The 25,346-nt window shown below is 38.9% G+C and overlaps 1 protein-coding gene and 1 long non-coding RNA gene across 6 annotated transcripts in view; one reads left to right on the plus strand and one right to left on the minus strand.

The window, feature by feature from the left end:
• The first annotated feature begins 109 nt into the window (after positions 1–109).
• LOC138819263 (uncharacterized) lies at positions 110–17,698 on the plus strand. The gene is made up of 5 exons (XR_011369382.1): positions 110–281; positions 9,398–9,581; positions 13,388–13,496; positions 15,338–15,527; positions 17,511–17,698. It is a non-coding gene; the product is annotated as an uncharacterized lncRNA (long non-coding RNA).
• The window catches only part of Phactr2 (phosphatase and actin regulator 2), a 159,898-nt gene continuing 150,334 nt past the window's right edge, over positions 15,783–25,346 (minus strand). For 4 of the 5 annotated variants that reach the window (XM_070010656.1, XM_070010658.1, XM_070010657.1 and 1 more), the window contains one exon: positions 15,783–16,680. In XM_070010656.1, the coding sequence (XP_069866757.1) occupies positions 16,665–16,680 (16 nt within the window). In that variant the 3' untranslated portion in view covers positions 15,783–16,664. Of the gene's footprint in view, positions 16,681–17,698; positions 19,522–25,346 lie in introns of those variants that run through there. The other variant, XM_070010655.1, reaches the window with a different exon arrangement.

Below are 25,346 nucleotides of genomic sequence, written 5' to 3' on the forward strand. Positions count from 1 at the left end.
CGTCAGCACACGCCGTCTCAAGGATCGCGAGAGCCACCTGGGGGCGTGTCCAGGCGGCTCCACGCCCCCCTCGTCTGGACACGCCCCCTCACCGTGGTGGGCGGTGCTTGTTGGGGCCACAGTCTCTTAACCAGGGCTGGGAGTGGCCGTGCAGGAGGGAGTTTTTACTGTGAGCGAACTTCTTTCCCAGTGACCTCTAGTCTAGCATTCCTGTTCACCAATACCCCTTGTCTATTTCCAACTGTGAAAACAAGACAACAACAACAAAACACCCTATCCAGGTATGCAGCAGGCAGGTCGGCACCGCTCCTGTCACCAAGGTTTGTGGTTCCCTCGCTTCCGGGCAGGGGCGGAGCCAGTTGCTTAGCAACAGAGGCAGACGCCTAGGGTTGTGGACTGCTTCAGACTTTTATTTAGTGTCTTTGCAGTTAATGATCTTCCTCCATCCTTTTCTTAATACCGTCCCTGAGACTTGACTAATAACTTGAAGTTAAATATAAATATATATATATATGTGTGTATGCGTCTTTAATCTATTTTTGCATATTTTATAAAACTGACACTAATGGACTCCCAAATTATTCTCCCAAGTAGTTTATCTTGATATAAGCAAGTAGACTGTATGCAGACATTCTAGGAAGATACCTAGCAAGGTGCAGGAGCCCTCTCATAGCTTGGGCAAAAAAGAGTGATAAAAACCAAACTTCATTAGCAGAACTTTTTTTTTTTGGGGGGGGGGGTCCAGTCGTGGGGCCTGAACTCTGGGCCTGGGCGCTGTCCCTCAGCTCTTCAGCTCAAGGCTAGCACTCTACCACTTGAGCCACAGCGCCACTTCCGGCTTTTTTCTTTTTGCTTATGTGGTGCTGAGGAATCGAACCCAGGGCCTCAGGCATGGAAGGCAAGTGCTCTACCACTGAGCCACCTTCCCAGCCCCAGCAGAACTTTTCTTATATTTCTATTTTCCCTTTCAAATTTCTGATATCTTCTCAATGTTTGAGGTAGCTTGGAATGGTTCTATAATTGTATCCAAGATATTACCACTACAGATATTTGTGGTTCCTAACAAAGATGATAGAAATGATTTGTTTGGAACATGAAATGTGTCACAGTGCTTTGTTGCTTTGTATGGCAAAAATATAGAGTACTTCATTTGCCAGAAATTCGCTATTTTTTGTTTCATGGAAATAAGACCCATGAGGACAGGATTTGTTCATTTCAACTCATTTTATTTGTGTATCTAGTGCATGGTGCAGACAATAAATACGTAAATGAATTCTTGTTTTGGCACTTTACTTGAATTATCTCATCTCTCCCTTACCACAAAACTGAGAGAAAGTGGAAGTGGCGCTGTGGCTCAAGTGGTTGAGTGCTAGCCTTGAGCTGAAGAGCTGAGAGCAGTGCCCAGTCCCAGAGTTCAAGCCCCATGACCGACCAAAAAAAACAAAAAACAAAGAGAGAGGTGCTATTTTCTTCATCTTACAAATACTACAAACAAGGTAAAAAAGGCTAAGTGATTTGCTCAAAATTATTTGGAGATTTAAGACTAAGGCACTTGACTATAGCCTGGCCACCTAACCATGCCCCTAACTTTGTTATGGCGGTTGTTTTTGAGTAATATTATGCTTACTTTACATGTTTGCTTAATATAAACATTAAATTCACTGTGCTAAGTATTTTATATTTATTATGTCCCGTGAAGTACATTCAACAATAGTAATCCAGTATTCAATATACCCAATCTTATGAATCTAATGCCCAGAGAATTAAACGTACTTGTGCAAGGTAGCAGAGTCAGTGGAAGAGGCTAGAAATGCATATCCAGCTAGTTTGGTTTGGTTTGTTAGCTATATATTACACTGCCTCTCAGAGACAGGCAATCAGCACATTCTGTGGATGCTACCTTCTAAATATCCAAGTGTATCACCTTACTTCTTGTTTTATTATATTACTATTTTTAACATGCTAGTCAAATCACTTCCCGCTATCGCCCACTTTTGCATGGTGACCAAGACTTTATATCATCTGGTCTTCAAACATCAGTTTAATGTTACATCTTTTTATTCTGCTAATCATGACTCAGCCATGTTAAATTGTAGTTTTCCAATGCCCCTGAGAGACATGGGCGCTCTCCTGCCCATTTAAAGGCTTTTCCTGTCCCTGCCCAGGTCTTAATCACCTGGATACATGGCTGGAGAGTTGTCCCTAAAGGAATAGCAAGGGTGTTCTTGAAAGGAATTTGTCCCAAACAATCCTGAGAAGGGGTCTGCTGGAATTCCAAAAACAAGAAGCATTGAACACTAGAGTGATTAGTTCAAAGCATTTCTTGAGAATTTACTTTCAGAGTGCTTTAGTAGACTGTGAGAAGAGAGATTTTACTCAGTATATTCACAAGAAAGAGAATGGATTGTGGAAAATATCTGAGGGCTTAAGAAATCTGGCTCAGGGCCAGGGCTAGTGTCTATGTGTTCAGCATACATATTTTGATCTTTCAGTGTTTCACCAAGAACCTACACAATTTTACCAGTGCCTGGGAATGTTCAAGGCCCCAGTTTGGGTTCAAGCCTGTAGGGAAACAGAGCTCACAGCTGGCCAGGTCAAAGAGCAGTCAAGGTACTCTGTTTCTGTCAGGAGACCAAAAAAAAAAAAAAAAATGGGGGTGGGGTGGGGATCTATCTTCTCTGCCTGTACAAACATTTCCCATACTTTTCAGAACTGGAGCCCATTCCAACTATTCACATTGTAGCCTGTGGTTACACTACTCACTTACAAAAAAAAATGTAAATCCTTATTTTCACCAGCAATGATCTTAGAAACTACTCCTCCCAAATTGCTCTGTTCAAAGCACTTTATGTATATTTACTCAAAAATTCTTATAACAGGATTGAAATCAATATGCTATTATCTTTTGTCATTAATTTTTTTCTTGTAAAAACTTGAGATTAGGAAAAAAATAGTTAAGTAACTTTTGTCTTCGGGTACAAAGGCTGTACAATTTGAAGCCAGAATGGAATTCAGGTAAAAATTTGGTTGTACTCTGTGGCTGGGAAGGTGGCTCAGTGGTAGAGTGCTTGCCTCCCATGCATGAGGCCCTGGGTTTGATTCCTCAGCATAAACAGAAAAAGCTGGAAGTGGCTCTGTGCTCAAGTGGTAGAGCGCTAGCCTTGAGCTGAAGAGCTGAGGAACAGTATCCAAGCCCAGAGTTCAGGCCCCACAACCAACAAAAACAAAAATTTGGTTGTTCTCTTAGTTAGATTTTTAAAAAATCCCCATCACCAAGTACTAGTACGTGAGATGAGCTCATCATCTCAGATGGTGTTTCAGATGTTGTTTTAATACAGAGATTATTATTTCCTACCATTAATGACAATTGTCATAGAAATAGTCTAGTAATGGCATTAAATCCAAATGTTACTTCTGCTTTCTTAGTACTATGCTATAATTATTGGTATCTCATTTAAGGTGATTAAGCAAAATTTCTGGCTTTGTGTGGGCTTGGAAAAGTTGTGTGTATTTTTTTAACCATGTGAAATTAACTCAGCCACTGAAATTGTGTTTATCATATTATCTCCATTTACATCCCATTCAGTGGTTTTCCTACTTAGAAAACTACTTTCCATCAGCAACACTCAAAGGTTCCTGAACACCAGGAAACCAATGTACACAAAGAAGTAGAAAAATTGCTTGGGATAGCCAAACTAAATAGACTTTGAAGCAGAAACCTTAGGAGTTATAAATTATATGCCTGGCAGTATTAATAGTGTTTACGAAGGTTCTTAATTTATAAAAAGAGAAAAATGCCTCCAGATGGATGTACCAGGACACGCACAGTAGCACTGCTTGTAATAAAGAAAAAAACAACTGAAAAAACCCATTAGTAAGGAATTAATTGAAAAAAATATGAACCCATACAATGGGCTACTGTGAATCTGTCAAGGAGGCAGATTAACACTGGCCAAAAGAAAAAGAAACTTCAGAATATTCTGGAAGATGGCAATTTTGGTTAAAAATTATTAGAAAATGAAAAGCAATTTACACTGAAACACAACAGTGCAAGTAGAGAAAATACCTGGAGACTATGCAATAGCATTTATCCTGGAGGAGCAGGAAGAGGATTACAGGAGAGTTTGGTGTGTTGGTATTGAGGGTGTGACACGCTCACGCCCTTCTCTGTCTGCCAGGAGCTGATGCCAGTATCTCCCATGGATGCTCCATTCCTTCACATAAAATGGTGCAATACAACCTGTGCATATCATTGCAGGCGTTTTAAATCATCTGTAGCTGACTCATAATACTTAATACCATGTAAACACCTAATACAACATAAGCATATAGGAAAAATGTATATATCCAGTACTGTCAAAGTGTTTTGAAAATAATTATTTTTCATTGGTTGATTCCCCTAAATATAAAGTTCCTAGATTTGGAGGGCTGATTGAATTACCTATGCTGTGTATGAGAAGAAAGGATACTTAAATACAAAGAGGGTACAGGTTAGAAACTCACATAATCCACTTCAATGTTGTTAGATGATAAATTTTAAATGGCAAAGTTATGACTCACATCTGTATAAAATAAAGAATCTACTTTATGCACAATCAACAAGGCAGTAGGTAAAGATGTTACAATTTGTTCCAAGATTGATCCAAAGAGCAGAAATACCTACAGAGTAGGAATATTGAGAAGTCATTTTCAGCTTCTTCCACAGAGGGGAAGGGAAGTCTGTGGGCCCGCCACTGAACAGATTTTATCTGTCTAGAAGACAAAAGTTATTTGCATTACTGTCAGCCTTCTACAACACAGAGTTCAAAATAGCTCCAAGATGTGCGGTGGCAGTGCTCTCCTACCATCTTTTTAAAAAAACTTTTATTTTTTTAAAAAAAGGGCTGGGAAGGTGGCTCGGTGGTAGAGTGCTTGCCTTGAACTGAAGAGCTGAGGGACAGCGCCCAGGCCCAGAGTTCAGGCCCCATGACCAACAAAAAAAATATGTATGTATATATGTATATATATTTAGAGAGAGAGAGCTATTAAGGTGTTGCAAAGAGTTGTTACCATTTCAGAAGTCAAGTAATGAGTACGTTGCTCTTTATGGACAATGTCATTCCTTCCTTCACTATCTCTTTTCATCCTAAAATTTTTTTTTGTCCCTTGTGGGGCTTGAACTCTGGACCTGTGCCCTTGTGCTCAAGGCTAGTACTCTACCACTTTGAACCACAGCACCACTTCTGGTTTTCTGGTGGTTAATTGGAGATGTTACACAGACTTTCCTGCCAGGGCTGGTTTGGACCGGGACCATCAGATCTCAATGTCCTGTGAAGCTAGGATTACAGGCATGAGCCACTGGTGTCCGCCATCCTAACATCTTTTTATTTTTTTATTTTTGGCTGTCGGTCATGGGGCTTGTACTCTGGGCCTGGGCGCTGTTCCTCAGCTCTTCAGCTCAAAGCTAGCACTCTACCACTCCACCACAGCGCTACTTCCAGTTTTCAGGTAGAGATAAGAATCTTATAGACTTTCTTGCAGGCTGGCTTTGAACCGCCATCCTCAGATCTCAGCCTTCTGAGTAGCTGGGCTTCCAGGCGTGAGCCACCAGTGCCTGACCATCCTAACATCTTAATGGGAAAGGTGTGCCACATGGCCCCCATGGAAACACCAACAGTTCCCTAAAGGACTAGCAGTAGAGCACATGTTATACTAGTTGTAATTAGTTTTGGTCTTTTGCTGCATTCTTATCATGTAATTTGGTGGAAAGTGAGCTGCAGTGTACTCCCCTCAATGTAAAAATGGGAATGACATTATTATTATTAATACCCCGTAGGGTTGCTGCTGGGTTAAATGGGGAAATGTGTGTGAAATGTTTGGACTTGCCCTGACTTTTAGTAAATGTTTGGTGACTGTGAGTTATTAGCCTCTTTATAGCTAAATGTAGTAATTCCCCTAAATGCATGGTGCGTGGGATGGCAGCTCAAAACAAGGGCCTTCAGCATCTGGGATATGTCAGGGTCATGAGCCTTGCATCAGATGAAATGCACGTAATGGAGTTCTATTCACTTGCATACTAAACCAACTTTTTCACTTCCCTGGATCTTATCCTTTTGCTTGCCATACATTTCTGGTACTTTCCAGATTCTTCAGAGTCCATGGTTGGTTTCCAGAAGTTTTAATTTTTAAAGTTGTTATTATAAAGGCGATATACAGAAGGGTTACAGTTACATAAGTCAGGTAAAGGGTACATTTCTGTTTGGACAATGTCACCCCTTCCCTCACTGTTTCCCAGTCCCTTCTCCCCCCCACCCCCCACATACTTACCCACAAAGTGTATAGTCCATTTTCAACATAGTGTCTAGTGAGTACCACTGATGCAGGTACTGGTACTCAAGCAAATCTTTCATTTGCTTCTACTCCCTTGCTTCTAGTAATTTTGTATGCACTTATCCTGTCTGTCTGGGGATGGGGAATGGGAGGTGCTGTTACACCGGCTGGGTTTGAACTTCTAGCCTTACCAGCTCCTCCTGTCTCAGCCACCTGAGTTGCTGGGACTACACCGGCAAGTACCCCTATGCGTGACTTCTTTATAATCACATAGTGTCTTTTTATTATTTTGGTTTTCTGTTTACTGACTCAATCTAAAATGCATATTTGATTGGTGGATAAACTTGGTAATGTTCATCTGAATTTTCTTCACTGGTCTTTTGCCATTTGAATTTAAGTTTCCTTTAGTAGTTTGCAGTTGCATTCACCTTAGCTTTAGGGAATACATGTCATAATAATTTAATCTGTTTTACTTTGAGTAACGAATTATTGAAACAGGAAAATTTAAAAAAAAATGGGACCAGGCGCTGGTGGCTCACACCTGTATTTCTAGCTACTCTGGAGGCTGAGATCTGAGGATCATAGTTCAAAGCCATCCCAGGTAGAAAAGTCCCCAATTAACCACTGAAAAACTGGAAGTGGAGCTGTGGCTCAAAGTGTTAGATCACGAACCTTGAGCAGAAGAGCCCAGGGACAGTGCCCAGGCCCTAAGTTGAAGTCCCACAACAACAACAACAAAATTATGGGGTAGTTGCATCATGCATGCATTTAATTTATGAACTTCAGCAAATGAAAGAGTAGGTTTACTGGCATTGTGCTTGAGGAAGATGGTGTCTCTGCCTATCAATGAACATCAATGAGCAGACCTGGGTACATGAGACATTCACATACTTCCCATAGGAATTCAGGTCCTGAAGTGTACCACAACTGCTCCTTGTGCTGCTCACTGGGCTGAGTACAATTCTTATACCGTAAAGGTAAGATTATATTAAGTCACAGGTGGAAATTCCACACCTGAGTTCATGAGACAAGTAGCTGTCAAAACACAGATGTGCTAAAAATATAGTATAAATTACCTTCAGGCTATGTGTAAAATATACATATGAAACATAAATAAATTTCTTGTGTGGACTTGGGTCTCATCTCTAGGATGTCTCATTATGTATATACAGATCTTCCATAATCTGAAAAAAATTGGAACAATTCTGGTTCTGAGCCAAATGAAAGAATCAGGCATCTATTCCAACCATGAAGTAAAAATAGACTGTGTGAAGTTTACTGAATAGCATATGTGAATTTAGTATTGGTCCAATATAAAGAATTTTCAAATATATTTTTGCTGTATAATTTAATCTCCTGAATGTTATTCCATCTTATTTAAAATTAATCTGCCCAGGAAAACCCTGGTTAAATTAAAAACAAATATTGGAAGCCACTCAGCTGATGTGTAAACAATTTCAGATGTTATAGTCTCAGAGACAAAGTTAGGCAATATGAAAATAGTTCATTAACTTTATATTATAGCAATTTTTTCATGGTCTTAAGCTACATTTTTTGGGGGGGGAGAGAGTTATCCATTTCTACAGATACCAATGCAGGTGCTGATGATTTTCAACTTCCTGTTTTTTAAAAAAATAATTTAAATTTTACTGTAAAGGTGATGTACAGAAGGGTTACAGTTATATAAGTAATGAGTACATTTTTTTGAACAGTGTTACCCCTTCCCTCATTTTCTTCCACTCCTCTCCAATCCAGTTCCCCTCCCCCCCAAGTTGTAAAGTTTGTTTCAAACATAGTGTCTAGTGAGTTTCACTGTTGAATTGGTTCACTCTTTGTCCCACTGTTTCTGTGATTCCCCTTCCCTTCCCCAAACCAGAGAAACATATACAAGACAAAGGGTACAGAAATAAAAAGCAGTCACAACAGAGAGTAAGCCAAAGGTAAAAGAAAGAAGAAACAATTGAAAACAGTGCAATAAAAACCTCTTGTTTCCATCCCTTGGAGTTCATTTCAATAAGCATCATTTCAGATGGTCATATGTATATTGCTATTGAGCCATTGTGCTCCTCTCCTAAGAATATCTTCCTTTGTTCTGTGTGAGAATGTTTAGAGTGCTGTTTAATTAATCATGTCCAAATGTAATTATTTTTTCCTATCCATTGGATTAACTTGTGGATTTATAGACAGATCCTAATTATTACAAATGAGGGAAACCATGCAGCCTGTGTTTCTTTGGGTCTGGTTTACTTTACTTAATATAATTGTTCCAAGTATTTCAATTTTCTTATGAATGGGGCAATGCCATTCAGCATTTCTGATGGAAGCATAGAATTCCATTGTGTATATATGCCACATTTTTTTGAGCCATTCATCTACTGAGGGGCATGGGCATCTGGATTGGCTCCATATCCTAGCTATGGTAAACAATTTTGCAATGAACTGGTGGCATTAGTGTAGGCTGGTTTGTGGTCATTTGGGTAAATGCCCAGGAATGGGATTGCTGGGTCATAGGGAAGCTCTGTTTAATCTTTTGAGAAATCTCCGTATTGCTTTCCAGAGTGGTTGAACCAGTTTACATTCCTACCAACTATGTAGTAGGGTTCCCTTTTGGCCACATCCCCGCCAGCATGTTATTGATAGTTTTCTTGATAATGGCCATTCTAACTGGGATGAGGTAGAATCTTCATGTTGTTTTTATTTGCATTTCTTTTATGGCCAGAGATGTTGAAGAACATTGCTCCATGTATCTATTGGCCGTTCTTCTTTCTTATTCAGAGAAGTTTCTTTTTGTCTTTAGCCCATTTTATTGATGTGGTTTTTATTTCTTTGAGGATTTGTTTTTGGGGGGGCTTCATTTTTTGAGCTCTAAGTATATTTTAGGTATGAGGCCCTGATGTGCATCTAGTAAAGATCTTTTCCCAATTTGTGGGCTTTCTATTTGTCCTACTATGTCCTTTGTCATGTAAAGGTCTTCAGTTTAATGCAATCCCATCTATTCAGCCTTTCTTTGATTTGTTGTGTTTCTGGATCTTTACTTAGGACTAATTTCCTCTTTGAAACCCAGATTTCTTTTTTTTTCTTTTTGCAGAGATCTCCGGCACTCTATTAAACCCAGGACTTTGTGCATTCTAGGCAGTGTTCTACCACTGACCTACATACATCCTAATCCTCTGGATTACATACATCCTAATCCAGACTGTTCCCTGGGTCTTCAAACCAATATCCACTCAGACTACAGTCCATCTTTCTACATGTGCACAGTCCAGAAGAAGGCAAGTATAATCAATGCAACTATGTTCAAAATTGGATCCTTTCCATTGTATGTCCAAAATCTTCCATCCCTCTTGGACTCATCATTCCCTCTCCCTATGCTTTGCTCTACCCTTGGGTCAACCTTATTTCTGAGGATGAGTAACAAAGCCCATGAAACTCATCTCCAATTACAACCAGAAAACTGGAAGTGGCACTGTGGCTCAAAGTGGTAGAGCAGTAGCCTTAAGCTAAGAGCTCAAGGACAGCACCCAGGTTCTGAGTTCAAGTCCCATGACTGACCAAAAAACAAAAACCAAAACCAAAACCAAAAAACACCCCCTGTTGCTTTAAAGAAAATTTCTGAATTCTTTCACAGATGCCTGTAGACTCTGAACTTTCAATTCAAAAAGATTAAGCACTATCTGAATAGAATACACATTGGAACACATTACAACTGGGGTTTTCTCAAACATTTTATTGAGGTAACTTTTCCCAATTTTATACACATATATATGCATTTATATGTACTTAGGAAAGCTAAACAATGTTCTAAGGCACTTGGAATTGTGCACAGCAAAGTATCCTATTATATTATACCACTAGATAGAGCACGAGTTTGCTTCTTAAATAACACAAACACCAATATGAAATAAAAAAGATAATACATAGTCTTTCTTTCAGGTTACAATAGTGGAATACATATACATATGTGTGTTTACTGGTAGATATTTATACGTACATACTATAATACAGTACAGATTAAGGACAACATAAAGAAAAAGTGTCAGGTTAGTCAGTGTATAGTTCCAGTTATTTACACACACAGATCTTCTACTGTGTCAGCTGCAGGACTCAATCACTCACTGGGAAGCGGGAATCATTAAGTTAATTTGATAATGCTCACAGTGAAACCATTTTAATTACTTTAACCAAAATGTGAAATAACAGAAAAATGCCAAGTGTCTATTATTTTAAAAACCACTCTTACATAGAAAAAAAAAGCCTAGCTTGAATTTTTAGTAAGTATTTAACTTGTGAAATTGGTATAGAATGTTTGAACACATTGGCCTATTTCAAAGCCACATGAAAAAAATACTCAAAACAAAACAAAAAACACGAGTGCTTATCTTTGAAGTGAGGAAAGTGGTTTGACCCTCATTTCACTGATTATTTCCAAATAGTAGCTAGTAATGCAGTAGCAACTTCTCATTGTGGAGATGCTCTACAAATGTAAAGATACAGTCCAATCACAAAAGCACCCAGCAAGGGAGAAGCCCTCAGACTGGCAAGTGGCACAAATATTCTTATTGGCATTTTAATATACCATAAAATGGACCTGAGGGTGGAGGGTAGAGTGGCATTCTGCCTCGTTGACTCCTTTCAATTTATCTTCGTTAAAAAAAATACTGCTGTTAAAAAAGCTAAGAATTTTAAAGCACCATCTGTAAGTTTACGATTTGACCATCTTTATTAACTCTATGTTGCTCTGCCTTGAGGTTTTCCTTTTTAGGATTTTAATATTTCACACAATTACAGTGGCTAACTTAATTCCATTCACCTTACAAGAATTGAAGGTGCATTGATCAATCCGTTTCAGTGACAAAGAGAGACAGAGAAAGCACGCCTCTGTGTTTTTAGCATAGTTTAACCTTGCTTCACCTGGGTCAACTCATCTTGCTTTGTGTGTGACCAACTCTGCAACACGAATATGAACAAGCCCACAGTTTATCCACATTTCCATCATAAGACAGAATTCATACATCTTTGAAAGGGTGGAACCACAGGACTGTATTTATACAGGAGAATTCAAATCTGTGTATGTGGATTAAGTCCTTCATTAGAAAGACAAATACAAAATTCTTTGAAACTGGGAGGAGTGTGGGGGGGGCAATATAACATGGGGTGACTTCCAAGAGCATTGAATTGTTTTAGGTGCATTATTATGAGTCACTGTGTTTTAACTCTTGCAATAACCCTGATGATTGACAAGGACTATGACCAATAGGGTAGTTCTGAAGTAAACAAAACACACAAAACACCCAACTGGTTCATGTAGAAAATCTCTCCTTTAAGTATACACAGGCCAAGGGTGAGTCACTACACCTAATGCCCGCTATAATTGCCAGGACTGCTCAGTGAAAACTGCATGCAGGCAGAAGACTTGGAAAAGTGATGGTGGTCTGAGAAAAAGCAAGGAGGTGACACAAGGCTTGGGAAGCGGCACTTTTTCCTGCGTTTTCTCAAATGGCAGCAGTTGGTACTCCGGTAGAGGGGTATTACCCTCCAATGGCGGTCATGTGAACAAGGAGGAAGGCTTTTAGGTTTGGTTTTCACAATGACTGGGGATGCTGCTGATGGTCAGTCACAGGGGCCTGGGATATTAAATATTTGCCATGCATGGGGGGCATTTCTGTACAACAAAAATCATTCTGATTCAAATGCGGACAGCACCCCACTGAGAAGCACTGATCAACAGTACTTTGCTGATATGTGTAGCTGCGTTAGCAATGTGGCAAGCTAAATGACATTTTTGGTGTGGTGGTAGTGGTGGTGGTGGTGGTGGTGGTGTATGTGTGTGTTCAGCAAATCCTAGCGTAGCTTAAAATGGCCCTTTTTGGTAAAGATATTAGGTGGGAATAGCTATCACAGGATTTGTTTGCCAAAAAATCCAAAGTAGCCAATGGATTCTCTTAATTTGTGAAGACCCCTGACTTCAAAAAAGCATAGGTAGGCTATGCTTCAGCCGATGTCTTGAAATCCTAATGGTAGTTCACAGTTTCTAAGAGTTTAAGTTGGTTGATTATAAAGTAACTGGGAAGTGAAAATGAGAATAGTTTGAGGGGTTTCTACTACCTGTGTTCCTACTAACCTTAGTCACTGTAGAGATTCAAATCCCTCTTAGAAAGTTGGGTTTGAACTATGTAGGGATGTGTTTTCTCTCAGGAAGATGTTCTATTGACTGGATGATTTGCTTTTGGCACTCTTCCCTTCTGGCACATAGTTGAATGCTAAAAGTTCATTTTGGTTTCTCACATACATTGTGTGTGTGTGTGTGTGTGTGTGTGTGTGTGTGTGTGTGTGTGTGTGTGTGTGTGTGTGTGTGTGTGTGTGTGTGTGTGCATTTTGGTTTCTCACATACATTGTGTGTGTGTGTGTGTGTGTGTGTGTTCCACCAGGAAGTACACAGCAAATACTTTGTAATTGAGAGATTAACCAAGGAGCTAAGGGATAATTTTTTAGACAAATGATACTAAAAACTTTCTTGTATCAACATACTCTAAGGATTTGAGGAAATAAGGATCTGAGCATTTACTTTTACTATAAAGGTAGGCTTCACATCACTAGAATTTAGGAATGCCTGGACAATTCTGCTATAGTGACCTAGATTCATTTCTCTTGTGTTAGCTGAAATCCATCTTACCGACACTGAGGAAAGTCCCTTATGAAACACACTGCTAGAACCACTTAAAATGCTAACAGGTGGATGAAAGTTCCGAGCAAGACAGGAAGAAGAGGAAGTTTTCACTGTTAAAATGCACATGCAAGACTTACTTTCTCAATTGTGCATACAGTAGAAACTTTGAAACTTATGTTTGTCTGACTCTATGAAGTATTGATAGGGTATTTATCAAGATATTCAGTACTAATTTTCTCCTCCTTCAAGTGTAAGCAGATATATATATATATATATATATATATATTTAACACTACTAAATATTTTTTAAGGTGCCAATCAGTACTGAATGAACTGCAGGATGCAAACCTGATGAGTTATGGATCTTAAGGATTTAACTCCTTTTGAAATTTGGTGATTTTCTTTTTGAAGGATGGATCCACTGCTTCTATACTTGCTATGACATTCGGAAGAGACAAGTGACTAGCCTTATTTTGACAATAAGAAGATGAAGATGAAACCAGAATGTCAGCCTTCCTGGGTAAGTCAAAGAGATAGATGTGTTTGTTTTTTTCTTCAGTTCTAACAGCTGTTCAAATGCCAGGACAGTTCCCTGAATTCTGTAGACCTCAGTTAAATCCTGTTTAGAATTAACATAGACTACAGTTAGTATATAAAGTGCAAGACACTTCAACAGACCAAAAAATATCAAACAAGCTACCTTAACTGAATGATGATCACCAGAGAACTAATTGTTTTGTATTGATTGATGAGGATGCTGATCAAACCCATTTAGCATATTCTTACTGTATTAATATTAATGAGCTTTCTCCCTGTTCTATTGTTTTTTAAAAGATGGCATTGGTCCCTCTGGTTTTTATACTCTGTCTAGTTCTTTCCTGGCTGAGACATTCCTGGAGAAGGGCTTATTTCCTTCCCTATCTGAGGGATTCAGACTTGGTCTATGTTAGTCTCACATTATATCTCATGTTAGTGAAAACCTGGAATTGGGTTACAACTGTAAGAGGAAAAGAAATCAGGGTTACAAGTATAATAGCTCAGTGAGAGAACATGTGCTAAACAGGAAAACAAAAGTTAACCAATCTAATTTTTGCACACAGTCATTTTCTCCATAGAACAGAAGTGTAGTGGCTAGGTTGCAAAAACATTGGCAGTGAGTAGAGGTGTAACTGTAAAATAGGACTGGTCAGGTAGGAAATCAGAACCTTATTCTGTGAAATACAGTTTATCTCATGAGCCTTTAATTCTTGCTATTTTTTTAAATTAAAGGTTTATTGTAATAAAGTACTTGGTGACCCTAATTATTTAAGCCAGCAGTGGTTAATTTCTTTTTTACTTTTTAAATTTTTCTAACATACAATTTTAAAGCTTTTGTAACATACAATTTTTTCTACACCAAATGGAAGAAAGGTGTGGGTAGTTCATAAACCTAATATATTATGCAAGAAAAAACAGTATATTAATATTCAACTTTTTATGTTGAATGAATCTCACTGGAAGGATTAAAAAATTGTATTTTATGCATCACTAGTGGGAAAAGACTGTTCTTTCCATCAACCAAACAGGAAGTTTCTTGACAAGTATCTTGAGTGACAAAATGATGTTAATGTATCACATTTACCATGAAACAGAGCTCTCATGATTAGAAATTGAAACACTTCAAAGTTTATAAGGATAGAAGAAAAAAAGCAAAGAAACACATTCCTTAGTATTTTTCTCAAGACACTAAAACAACAATAAAGTATTATACAAAAGAATATCTGCAAAAATAAACAAGAACAAAATAATTTTTTATAGCTGGAGTGAAACACAAGAACTGGGAATGTAGTTCAGTGGCAGCACTATACTGCAAAACAATGAAACAAAGCAAAAATCCTCAGCCAGAGTCCGACCTATGGGACATGCACACACATTTTTTTTCAAAGCCAAAGAGTATCTTTATTAGTGAAATGGTGACACAGAAAGCAGGCTGATTTTATGAATGCATGCAACTGAGTGCACCAAGAGGTGTAATAATACCAGTTACTTTTCTTCCTTAAAAAATGGTCCTGCCTTTTTATCATAAGTTAATTGGGGCTATTTTTAAACTTCTAAACAGGAGAATCCAATTTTAAATGGTTCTTCAGAATACTAATGAATGGGGGAGGAAAGCAGGAAGGGAAATATCAATTCATCCAACGTTTAAAATGTTTACACTTTGGGACTGAAAGTAAGAAATCACAGTCTTTCCCATTCAGAACTAGAAACAATTCAGAAAATTCTATTCTAGCCTCTAAGAATGTTACATATCCTGGGCATTTTAGATAAAAGGGGTACCAAATAATTGTGAGAGAACAATGAAACACAAGTGAATATTTACAGATCGGTAGAAGTATGTGGAAACTCTGCTCGGACTGGCAGAGAAGAGGACAATAGCAGAAGGATGCTGGTGTAAACAGTACTGACTGTAGCTCACTGGGAACCCAGCTGCAACACTCACCTGACTCGTCCTCTTGTATTGAAAGCAAATACTGTATTTATAGATACGATCTGAAGGCTCTTCATATACAAGGTAAAGTTTTCCTCACACACAATTTACCCAAATTTACTGTTTTAAAAAAAAACCCATATGGTTGATTTTAATAGCAGCAACCCAACTTTATATAAATGCAGCATTGAAAAAATACTAGGTCCTTTTCATTGTCCTTCAGAACTAACAGCCAGCAGCTCTTATGTGTACCTGGCTTATACAAAGGGTCTCGTGATTGTCGATATGATCTTGCTTAGATCAAATAGAAAGTTTTTGACTAGCTGCTTGACTCCAGATACTCAAGATAGGGTAAGCCCAAAAGATTTATTTGTGAAGTCTGTATCAGTTTTATAGGGTTACATTACATCTAACTGTGTGCCCTGTCCTGCTATCCTGGTAGAGGGCCGAGTAGGAATAGGTATGTAAAAAATGTCAAGTGAATATAGCTGAGCTATGCAAAGCATGCAACAAAATTTCAATGAGCATGCTTGGTAAGAGTTGGTAGAAGCTTCTTGCATTTAAGAAAAAGAGGCATGAACACATTCAGACATATTTCTGGCAACTGGATTCACTGGCACAACATAAAATAACGGTACTATACTGTACCAACTTAATGGTGAGACAAGAATGTTCTAGCAAGTCTTGAAGGAATCTATATCAGTGGTTAGATTCCCAAATCGCTTAAGTTCTCAAATACCAAATGCCCGCTTCAAAAATACATTTGTGCTTTGCTTTTTCTTCATTAACATAATGAAATATTTTTTTTCTTTCTGATTTTCAACTCCCACCCATTGGCAGTGCCCAGCAATTGCAATCTTCATTTTTCTTTAAACTACACACTCCATACCATTTGGCTTTCTGGTATTAGGGAGCCAGTGATTGTCTTCTGCTCATTTTCTTCGATGAAAACTCCTGATGAAGAACAGCTCATGTAACCATACTGTCTGTCCCTTACCATCAATTCACATTCTGGGCAGCAAGGCTAGTTGCACCTTTTCTGTTGCTTACGGACCCCATCTGGGTGATCCAGGAGAAGGATGCTTTCGAACAAAGCTGAGTTCCTTGGCCACAATTAAGCAGAAACACACACATTCACATCTCAGTGCAATATCAGGTTTTTCCGGAAGCAGGGCTTCCAGTAAGGATGATCAATCAATTTCCAAGCAGTCCCATACTTCTTTATGGGCGATGGAACCTAGAGCAAAAACAGTTATGGTGAATCCTTGGTATGTAGCATGCAGTCCAATGCACTGAACAAGGTACGGTCATGTTGATAGGAAAAGCCACACTAGATGTTCCCTGACAGAATTACTGTGAATAGTTGTTGTCATAACAGAAGACTGTTAGACACATGATGTTGGAGAGCAGAGAGATCACCTAAAAGATTCCTGACTGATACTCAGTTCAGAGAGCAAGCCAGACTAAATACTGCTATTTTTGTGGGTCACTTTCTCATCATATTAAACGGAGTGAGATGTTACACCCATGGCTTTGGTTACACCTAGCCTGCAAATATAAAAGGAAGACAAAAATAGACAACCATTTTGTTAGCTTTAGCATCTTACCATCTCCTGCTGGTGACTCCAAATTAGCTTCTCCAAATCTAGTTTTGGAAATACTCACTGGGCATTTCTACCATGATAGTCTACAAGTAACTTATAAAACATGTCAATAACTATACAACTTTAGTTAATTAGCCTCCATTGGTACTTTCTATCTTGTTCAATGGTTTACTGTTTAAAGTATTAACTTCTAGAGTTGCAAGTCCTTTCTCATCTTTGTTCTTCCTTTCCCATGTATCATTAAATCCTGCCAGGACTGCTTGTCAGAACCATTAAAGCCTTCACCGTCTAGTGCTGGCATTACTGTCACAATTTGCTTGCTAGCCAGAGGGCTGGCTTATTTTCCTTCCAAGAGGGTTCTTGAACATTCCTGCTTTTGTGCAGCTTGTGCGTTTGAGCACACTGTCTCTTCTAACAATGCAGTTCCCTCACTCCATTTCCCATCTGTGCTTTCATTGTTAAGGTCAAGGTCAAGAACCGTCTTCTCCAGTATGCTTTATGTGATCAAGCTCTTCAGCCAGCTCCGTGTTTCCACCTTTATGCAGCTCTGCTTAACCTCGCCAACTCTGTTTTCAAATTGCTTTCCCTATCCCAGGCTCCATACCATCCCTAGCCTTTTCATTGTGAAATACAGATCCCACTTGGCCTGTTCAGAATTGTATTCTTTCCATTTTTTACAAAATATAGTTTTTTTTTTGTTTTGGTTTGGAGCTATGATTTAAAGCTCTTCAGTTTGTTTTCAACATACTGTCTTGTACATCTCATTGTGACAATGGGTCATCCTGTATCCTTATTTCAGCATTTTGTTATTTCCCTTCTCCTCCCCAAATTAGAAAAATGCATATACAAAATGCAGAACACTGGAATCAAATACAGTGACAACAGGGGTTGTACCATGGGGGAAGAACACACAAAGAAACAGACAAAAAAATCACTTTACAACTTTGCTGGGGGGGGGTGTTGGAGTGGGAGAGGGGAGGGAGGAGTTGGGGAGTTGGGGGAGAAAAGGGATGGTAGGGGAAAAATAAAGGAGTGGGTAACAATGCTGGATACCTAATGGGCTCATTACCTTGCTCATGAACAGTATCTTTACAATAAAAAATATATATTAAGAAAAAAATAAAGCCCTTCAGAATGGGGCTTACCATGTTTCTATCACTTCTCTTTAGTATGCAAATGCTAGTCATTAGCTCCCACAATGCTTTGTGTACACATTCTGTCTTCCACTCATCTTTTTTCCCATCTCCAGTTTGCAAGGTCTCATTCTTTGCGGTCCCTAAACTCTCTCATTTTCATCTCTTCAGGAAGCACAGAAGCCAGTTGTGCTTCTGTGCTTCTGTAGTCTCTGGCACCTGCCAGCTACTTATCACATGCTCTTTGTGCAGGAACTTTGCTGCTAGACCAGGAGAAGATAAGAGAACACCATTCTCATTCACTTTTCCATATTCATGGAATGTACTATCTGGCACAAGGTTGTTCCTTCCCTTCCCTTCCCTCCCCTTCCTTCCTTCCTTCCTTCCTTCCTTCCTTCCTTCCCTTTTTTTTTTTTTTTTTAGCAGTACTGGGAGTTTTGAATTAAGAGTTATTTTATTGGGGGGAGGGGGGAGGCTGGGAAGGGAGGTGAAGGGTAAACAAAGGAGGAGGCTGCAATGCTTGGTAAGAAATGTATGCATTATCCTGCCAATGTAATTGTAACCCCTCTGTACAGTATGTTCTCAAATAAAATAAAATAAAATTTAAAAAAAAAGAGTTATTTTATTGCTGGTGTTACTTGAGTCATACCTCCAGTCTTGTTTTTTTTTTTTTTTTTTGGTGCTGATCCTTGGGCTTGAACTTGGGTCCTGGGCATGGTTCCTGAGATTCTTTTGCTCAAGGCTGGTGTTCTACTACTTGAACCACAGCATACTACTTCCAGCTTTTTCTGGGTATTTTATTAGAGATAAGAGTCTCATGGACTTTCCTGGGGTGGTTTTGAACCTCAATCCTCAGATCTCAGCCTCATGAGTAGCTAAGATTACAGACATGAACCACCAGCACCCAGCTAGTCCTATTTTCTTTTTTTACTAGTTATTTTTAGGATAACATCTTGCTTCCTGCCCAGAAACATGACTGAGCCATGACAGGCTGACTTTTATACTTGTTGTCACTGAAGTTACAGCACATGTTACCATATCTAGCTTCCTTCCAAGAAGACAGAATCTTACAGGCTTTTCTGCCCAGGCTAGCCTGGATCAACATGCTCTGCATCTCAGCCTTCCATAAGCTTTGGATGACAGGTGTGAACCACTGTGTCCAGCTATATACTAAGAAGTGGTGTGTTGAACTTTTGTACCTGGGCTGGCCTTGAACCATGATCCTTGCTTTCTTGGTAGGATGACAGGTGTGAGCTTCTGACACCCAGCCATGGTGTATCATTTCTTTTCCCCCACATGATATACATTTACAAAGTGTGACCATGTTAAATTCAAGGAAAACTGAAAGATATAAGAACAGACCAGATATGACTGGTCCTAAGTTAATTACTGCAGAAGCTGCCTGAGGGGTACATGGGACTTCTCACCTTCCTGCTGCCTGTTTGACTTCCCAAAAGTCAAAATAAAAAGAATATATAGTGAGCTTTCCCAAACTAGTACGTTGTGGTTAAAACAGGAGTATGTCCATAAATGCAGTGACATCCTTAGGTAGTGTCCCTCACTCGGGGACACTGCTGTGACACTCGGTCACACAAGCATTGCCTACATTGCAATACATAGATATAATATATTCCCAATGGAAGTGGGAGCCCCAGGATCTCTGATGACACAAGACAAATGCCTTGTACCTGCGAAACACCCCCTCCCCCACCCCACCTAATTTAGCAGTGATTTAGGCCTCTTCAATTTTGCTGAGCTTTGCACACCAAACATTCAATTCCACATCTTCAGATGTTCTTTGGTTCTGGATTCAAGGGTCAGATGTAGGGTAACCTGATACGAGGTGCTTTCTCTTCCTATTGGGAATGTCTATGGGGGGAAAGAAGGTAAATGAAAGATCTGGTTAAGCAAGGAGCAAGTAAAATTGTGCAGGGAAACCCAGCATTTTTCTGGATTGTAGTCTCCTTTTAGATTCACAAAATTAGCATGGACACTATGAAGAGGTTTTTCCTCTTTACAGGCACCATTTGCCGCGGGTTCTTCCAGGAGATAATTAGTATCTCTGGTTTGCACTAGAAGGAGACAGCAGAGCAGAGAGGTGACCAGTCAGTACTGTAGCTACAATGATGTGTAGACCAAGACTGCACCAACTTATTTTTTAATTTATTTTGTGGTAGTGGGATTAAACTCAGGGCCTCGTGCTTGTCAGGCAAGTGCTCTACCACTTGAGCTGATACCTCCCAGATCTTTTAGTTTGTTCATCAGATAGGGCCTCAAGCTAACTCTGCCCAGGCTGACCTTGAACTGCCATCTTCTTGTTTATGCATCCTGAATACCTAGGATTATAGGGGTGAGCCACCATGCCTGGATTATAGGATCTTTCTATACAGACTGTGCAGATTTGGTCAACAAGTGAAATTAGGCATCTTATCTTCATATTCAGCTCTAAAATTTTACAGTTAGAAGTACAAAAATGTGAATTATCATTAAATTTGTTACTATTCAGTGGTTTGCATTCATTTACCTTCTGGAAGGTTTGTCTGTGTGACCGAATGACAAGTTGGCTTTAGGCTTTGTCTGTGGAGCAATAAAGACGTACTCTGCCCTAAGTTAACTGTCATCCCCTCTTTTTCCAGAACTTTCTAGAGACTTAAATTTGAAAATACATTTCTTACTCTTAAAACTAGAATGCTTTTCCACCCTTGTGATTATCATTCTGTTGAGATGGGATAGGGGGCAAGAAAAAGCTATTTTTTAAATCACAGAATTCAGATGAGGACAACTATTTTCTTCAAGTTTCCCCACAAGTTACCTTGAAATATTGACTCATTTTTCTATCCATTCAATCGCATAATAAAAGAGTAAAATTACTCACAAATATAAAACTTCACTTCTCTGAACTTTCTTATTTGATATCTACTGAGATCCTCAATAATTCATTTCCCTTTTCTTTTAACAAAGTTTCACTACTGTGGCTCATTGGCTTCTATTGAGCAAACCAAGAGCCTCCTAAACATAGCTGAGAACTCAGGCCACGAGCTGCCTGGGCCTTCTTAATACTGCGCACAGCTTGCAATATTTTCCAACTCTTCAAGTTTCTGTTGAGGTACAAATAAATGGGGGTACCCAGGAAAGTCAGTACCACTACCTATCCAGCCTTCTTGCTCCTCTGTGGAGGTCCTTCATGATTTTATACTGCAGTTCCAAGTACAGTCCCTCTGAGAGTATTTTCTGATAAACCACACTTACCTAGGTTATCTATAAATCCATAGAGGATGATAATAACTCAACAGGTCAGAGAATAACATCATTGCTGAAGAAAATTCTATGTACGTGTATACGTGTAATAATTTCGCATTTAAAACAGGTGAAGAGAAAACAGTCTCATGTTTCTAAATCTGGAAAGGTGACAAGGAGTGAACAGGGCAAATAGTGATAGCTCCCTCCTATGTTGGCCCTTGCCACCCATTAACCAACCAGGGCAAGCAATGTTATCAGCCTTTTGCATCTTCCAAAGAGACACCAACAAAGGAAGCTGTGTATGGGAATGGAATTTCAGTACTCCTTCATACCTCTCTATGTGGAAGCCCTCTCTGGGAAGTGGAAGGAGGAAAGTCCTAATCCATTTGTTACATGCTTGAATCTACAGGGAGCATGGAGGTTTAGGGATAGCTTAAACGGTACAAGGCAATAGAGTCTGCCACTAATTAGAAGGCAGTAGAGCTGCTGTGTAGCTAGGTTGCATTTAAAGAGCTAGGTTATCCTTCACAGGCTGTTTACATCCACGCCCCCAACAAGATGTTTGGATCTAAGAGTACTACTGTCTTTTACATGAGCAATAGCTCAGTGCAAAGCATCATCATAATTGTATATTATTTTGATTAGGAACAGTACTCTTTACTCCAAACTTTTTCCTTTTAAAAGAACGGCTGAAAACATCTTGAAAAATCATAGCATGATTTTTATATCTCCAGAGCCAAAAATACTTCCCAGATGGAATGCAGTACTAATGATGTCAGATAAATTAATGGAAAATAGCAGTAGACATTTGCTTTATTGCCAAGTTCTGAAGACTACTAAAGGTATGTTTATTTTGGTGATATGAATATTTAATTTTTCCTGATTTGAAAAGACATTTTAAGAGGGCTAATCAATATGTATTTTTTTTGGAAATCTTTTGCAGTTTGCCCTTGATATTAGCTGTTATTCCCCAAAGCTTACCTACTTGCATCTATTAATACTTACTTCAATAATGAGGATATCAACACATTATTTTGTGGGACACATTAAGAATAGTCTCAATTTTTCTAATGAATACAGAGAAATAGACATACAATTCTGAAAGTGAAAGAATATCCTATCAGATGTAAAAAGATCATCTAACTCTATTAAATAATGTGACACAGGGATGAATGACCCTCTTATTAGGACATAATCAAGGATCCAGGAACTGGCCCATGTGTATGCTAAAAGAGAATTTTACATTTCGAGGAAGTAAATGGCGTTGAGACAACCAATCATATACAGAGAGTAGAGTTACTTTACTTTTTTGAATATATACAAATAAATGCCCAATGGATAAAATTCCTACGAGTAAAGAAGCATATATAAAAGTGGAAAACGGTACTTTTATAATTTTGGCCTTCTTCTGTAAGATACAAAATGATGCAGTAAAATATAAGAACGTAGCTTTTGATATGTAAAAAATGTAAACAGAAGATCATTAAAACAATTAATAAAGAAGAAAAATACAGTGACATATGTAGTCCAGGGTGAATAGCCATAATATCTAAGGAGGCTTTACTAATCATCTAAAAAAGAAAATCAGATGAAAAAATAAAAATAAATGGTTAATAAAATGTGTTGTTCACAAGGAGAATTACAAAATGTCATGTCAAAGCAAGCTTTACAATGTCGGGAGGGGGGTATGATTGGGTGGGGGGGAGGAGGGAGGCTGGGAAGGGAGGTGAAGGGTAAACAAAGGAGGAGGCTGCAATGCTTGGTAAGAAATGTATGCATTATCCTTCCAATGTAATTGTAACCCCTCTGTACAGTATGTTCTCAAATAAAATAAAATAAAATTTAAAAAAAAATAAAAATAAAATGTGTTGTTCGATCTCATAGAAATCAGTGAGAGTACCATTGTTTATATTGTACACTATCAATTTTTAGAATCTTTCCTTTAGAATGTGAATCTCTCAATCACTCCCCTAACTCAACTGCTAATGAGCCAGCCAGCATGTTCATACACACTGATTCAGTAAACTATGTGCTCTTTTTGGAAGCTAACAGAGTAGTATGTTTAAAGTGTTATATATATCTCCAGATGGGTAGATAGATAGATAGATAAGATAGAGAGAGAGATAGATAGATAGACAGACAGATAGATCTCTGCTGAGAATTCCACATAAATACTCACACACAGATATAGGATAAAATTAAGGTAGCAGTCTTTTGATAATGAAAAGCTAATTTCATGTCATAGTTCATAGTCATGTCATAGTTCAGCAATTTATCAATGATACACTGTTTATATGTGTGAGAGAGGGTGTATATAAAAACGTGTACATACTCAAACGTATACATTTGAAAACAGTCCCGATTTATGATCAGTGTCAAACTTTTCCCAGTCTTACTTGTGAGAGTGCTACTATGGGCCTGAAAGGAGTGAAAAGGATTTTCATTTTTACTTTAAATACTGTAATTAAATATATAAATATGTATATATTTTGTTGTTGTTGTTTTTGGTCATGGGGCCTGAATTCTGGGCCTGGGTGCTGTCCCTCAGCTCTATAGCTCAAGGCTGGCGCTCTACCACTTGAGCCATAGCACCACTTCAAGCTTTTTCTGCTTATGTTATGCTGAGGAATCGAATCCAGAGCCTCATGCATGCAAGGCAAGCACTCTATCACTGAGCCACCTTCCTAGCCCCTAAATATATTACTTTGTATGTAAACATACATGTGTAAAAGAAATGTCTCTGATTCCTACCTATCACCTAATTTTGTTGTATTTGTTCATAGACAGAAACAGTCCGAAAAGGCCTCTTTCAGGATGAATCTCTCCTTTTCATGAAATGAGAACTTTCATAACAATACATTGTTTTTAAATTGATTCTTTGCTGCTGCAATTTATTCTCACATCATGCTACCAAATGGAAACATGGTTATCGGAGACCCTGATTTCCAGGAATGCAATGCAGAAGTAAATGTCCTGAAACACAGACTAGGTGGAGTGGAGCCCCAGCAGCTCTGGGATCAGGACACAAGGATACAGACACTTGCCATTTTCTCAATTGCCTGGAGGCCCCGACCAGTTCCGTCACCATAAATATCCTGCTGCCTCGTTCTGATTTACTTCACTGAATAGTGCAACCTTAGGTGTCACATATTAGAAAGAACTTTCCCTGACCCACAAATGTTAGCGAGAATAGAAGCCTGGCTTGACAGGGCATGTGAGTGATCCAAGAGTAGATTATGATGGAATAAAGCCCTCAGTAAGAGAAAAATGATACCTTCTGGTTGGTGGAAGCCCTGCTTGCAAATACAAACCAACAGCTAGGCTCTGGTGGTTCGTGTGTCTAATCACAACGGCTCAAAAGTCTGAGATCTGAGGATCCTGATTCAAAGCTAGCCCATGAGCCTCTTCTCTTCAATTAACCAGCCCCAAAAACTCAGAACTGGAGGTATAACTCAAGTGGTATGAGTGCCAGCTTGAGAGAACACAACAAAACAACAAAATACAACAAATAAGAGCATAAGGCGAGGCCCTGAGTTCAAGCACAAGTATTAGCAAAAAGGAAAAAAAATACAAACAAGATATAGAGAAAACAAACAGATGAAGAAAGAATATGCCTAAGATAAAGAGGTTTTATCTGTGTGCTGGGAATAGCTAGGGAGCATATTGTAATTACAGAGGCCTGCCGTGGAGTTTATAGATGGAGTCTGCTATTATCTAATGTTGGACTACTTGCTTTACCCATGATGACTTGCAGTCCCATATAGACCATTCCAGGAACCACTCCAAGGTCAGGTGAACCACATGCATGGCACTGCCCTAGAGGCCACCTCTAGCTTTGGCATCAGTATTGGTTTTCTGAGAAGACATAGCATGGTCTTCCTCTTCTTGTGATCACTTGTGTTGGTATTATTTTTCTCAATTTAATT

The sequence above is a fragment of the Dipodomys merriami genome, unplaced genomic scaffold (assembly GCF_024711535.1).
Source record: "Dipodomys merriami isolate MVZ:Mamm:240054 unplaced genomic scaffold, mDipMer1.0.p SCAF_8, whole genome shotgun sequence".
NCBI lineage: Eukaryota > Metazoa > Chordata > Mammalia > Rodentia > Heteromyidae > Dipodomys > Dipodomys merriami.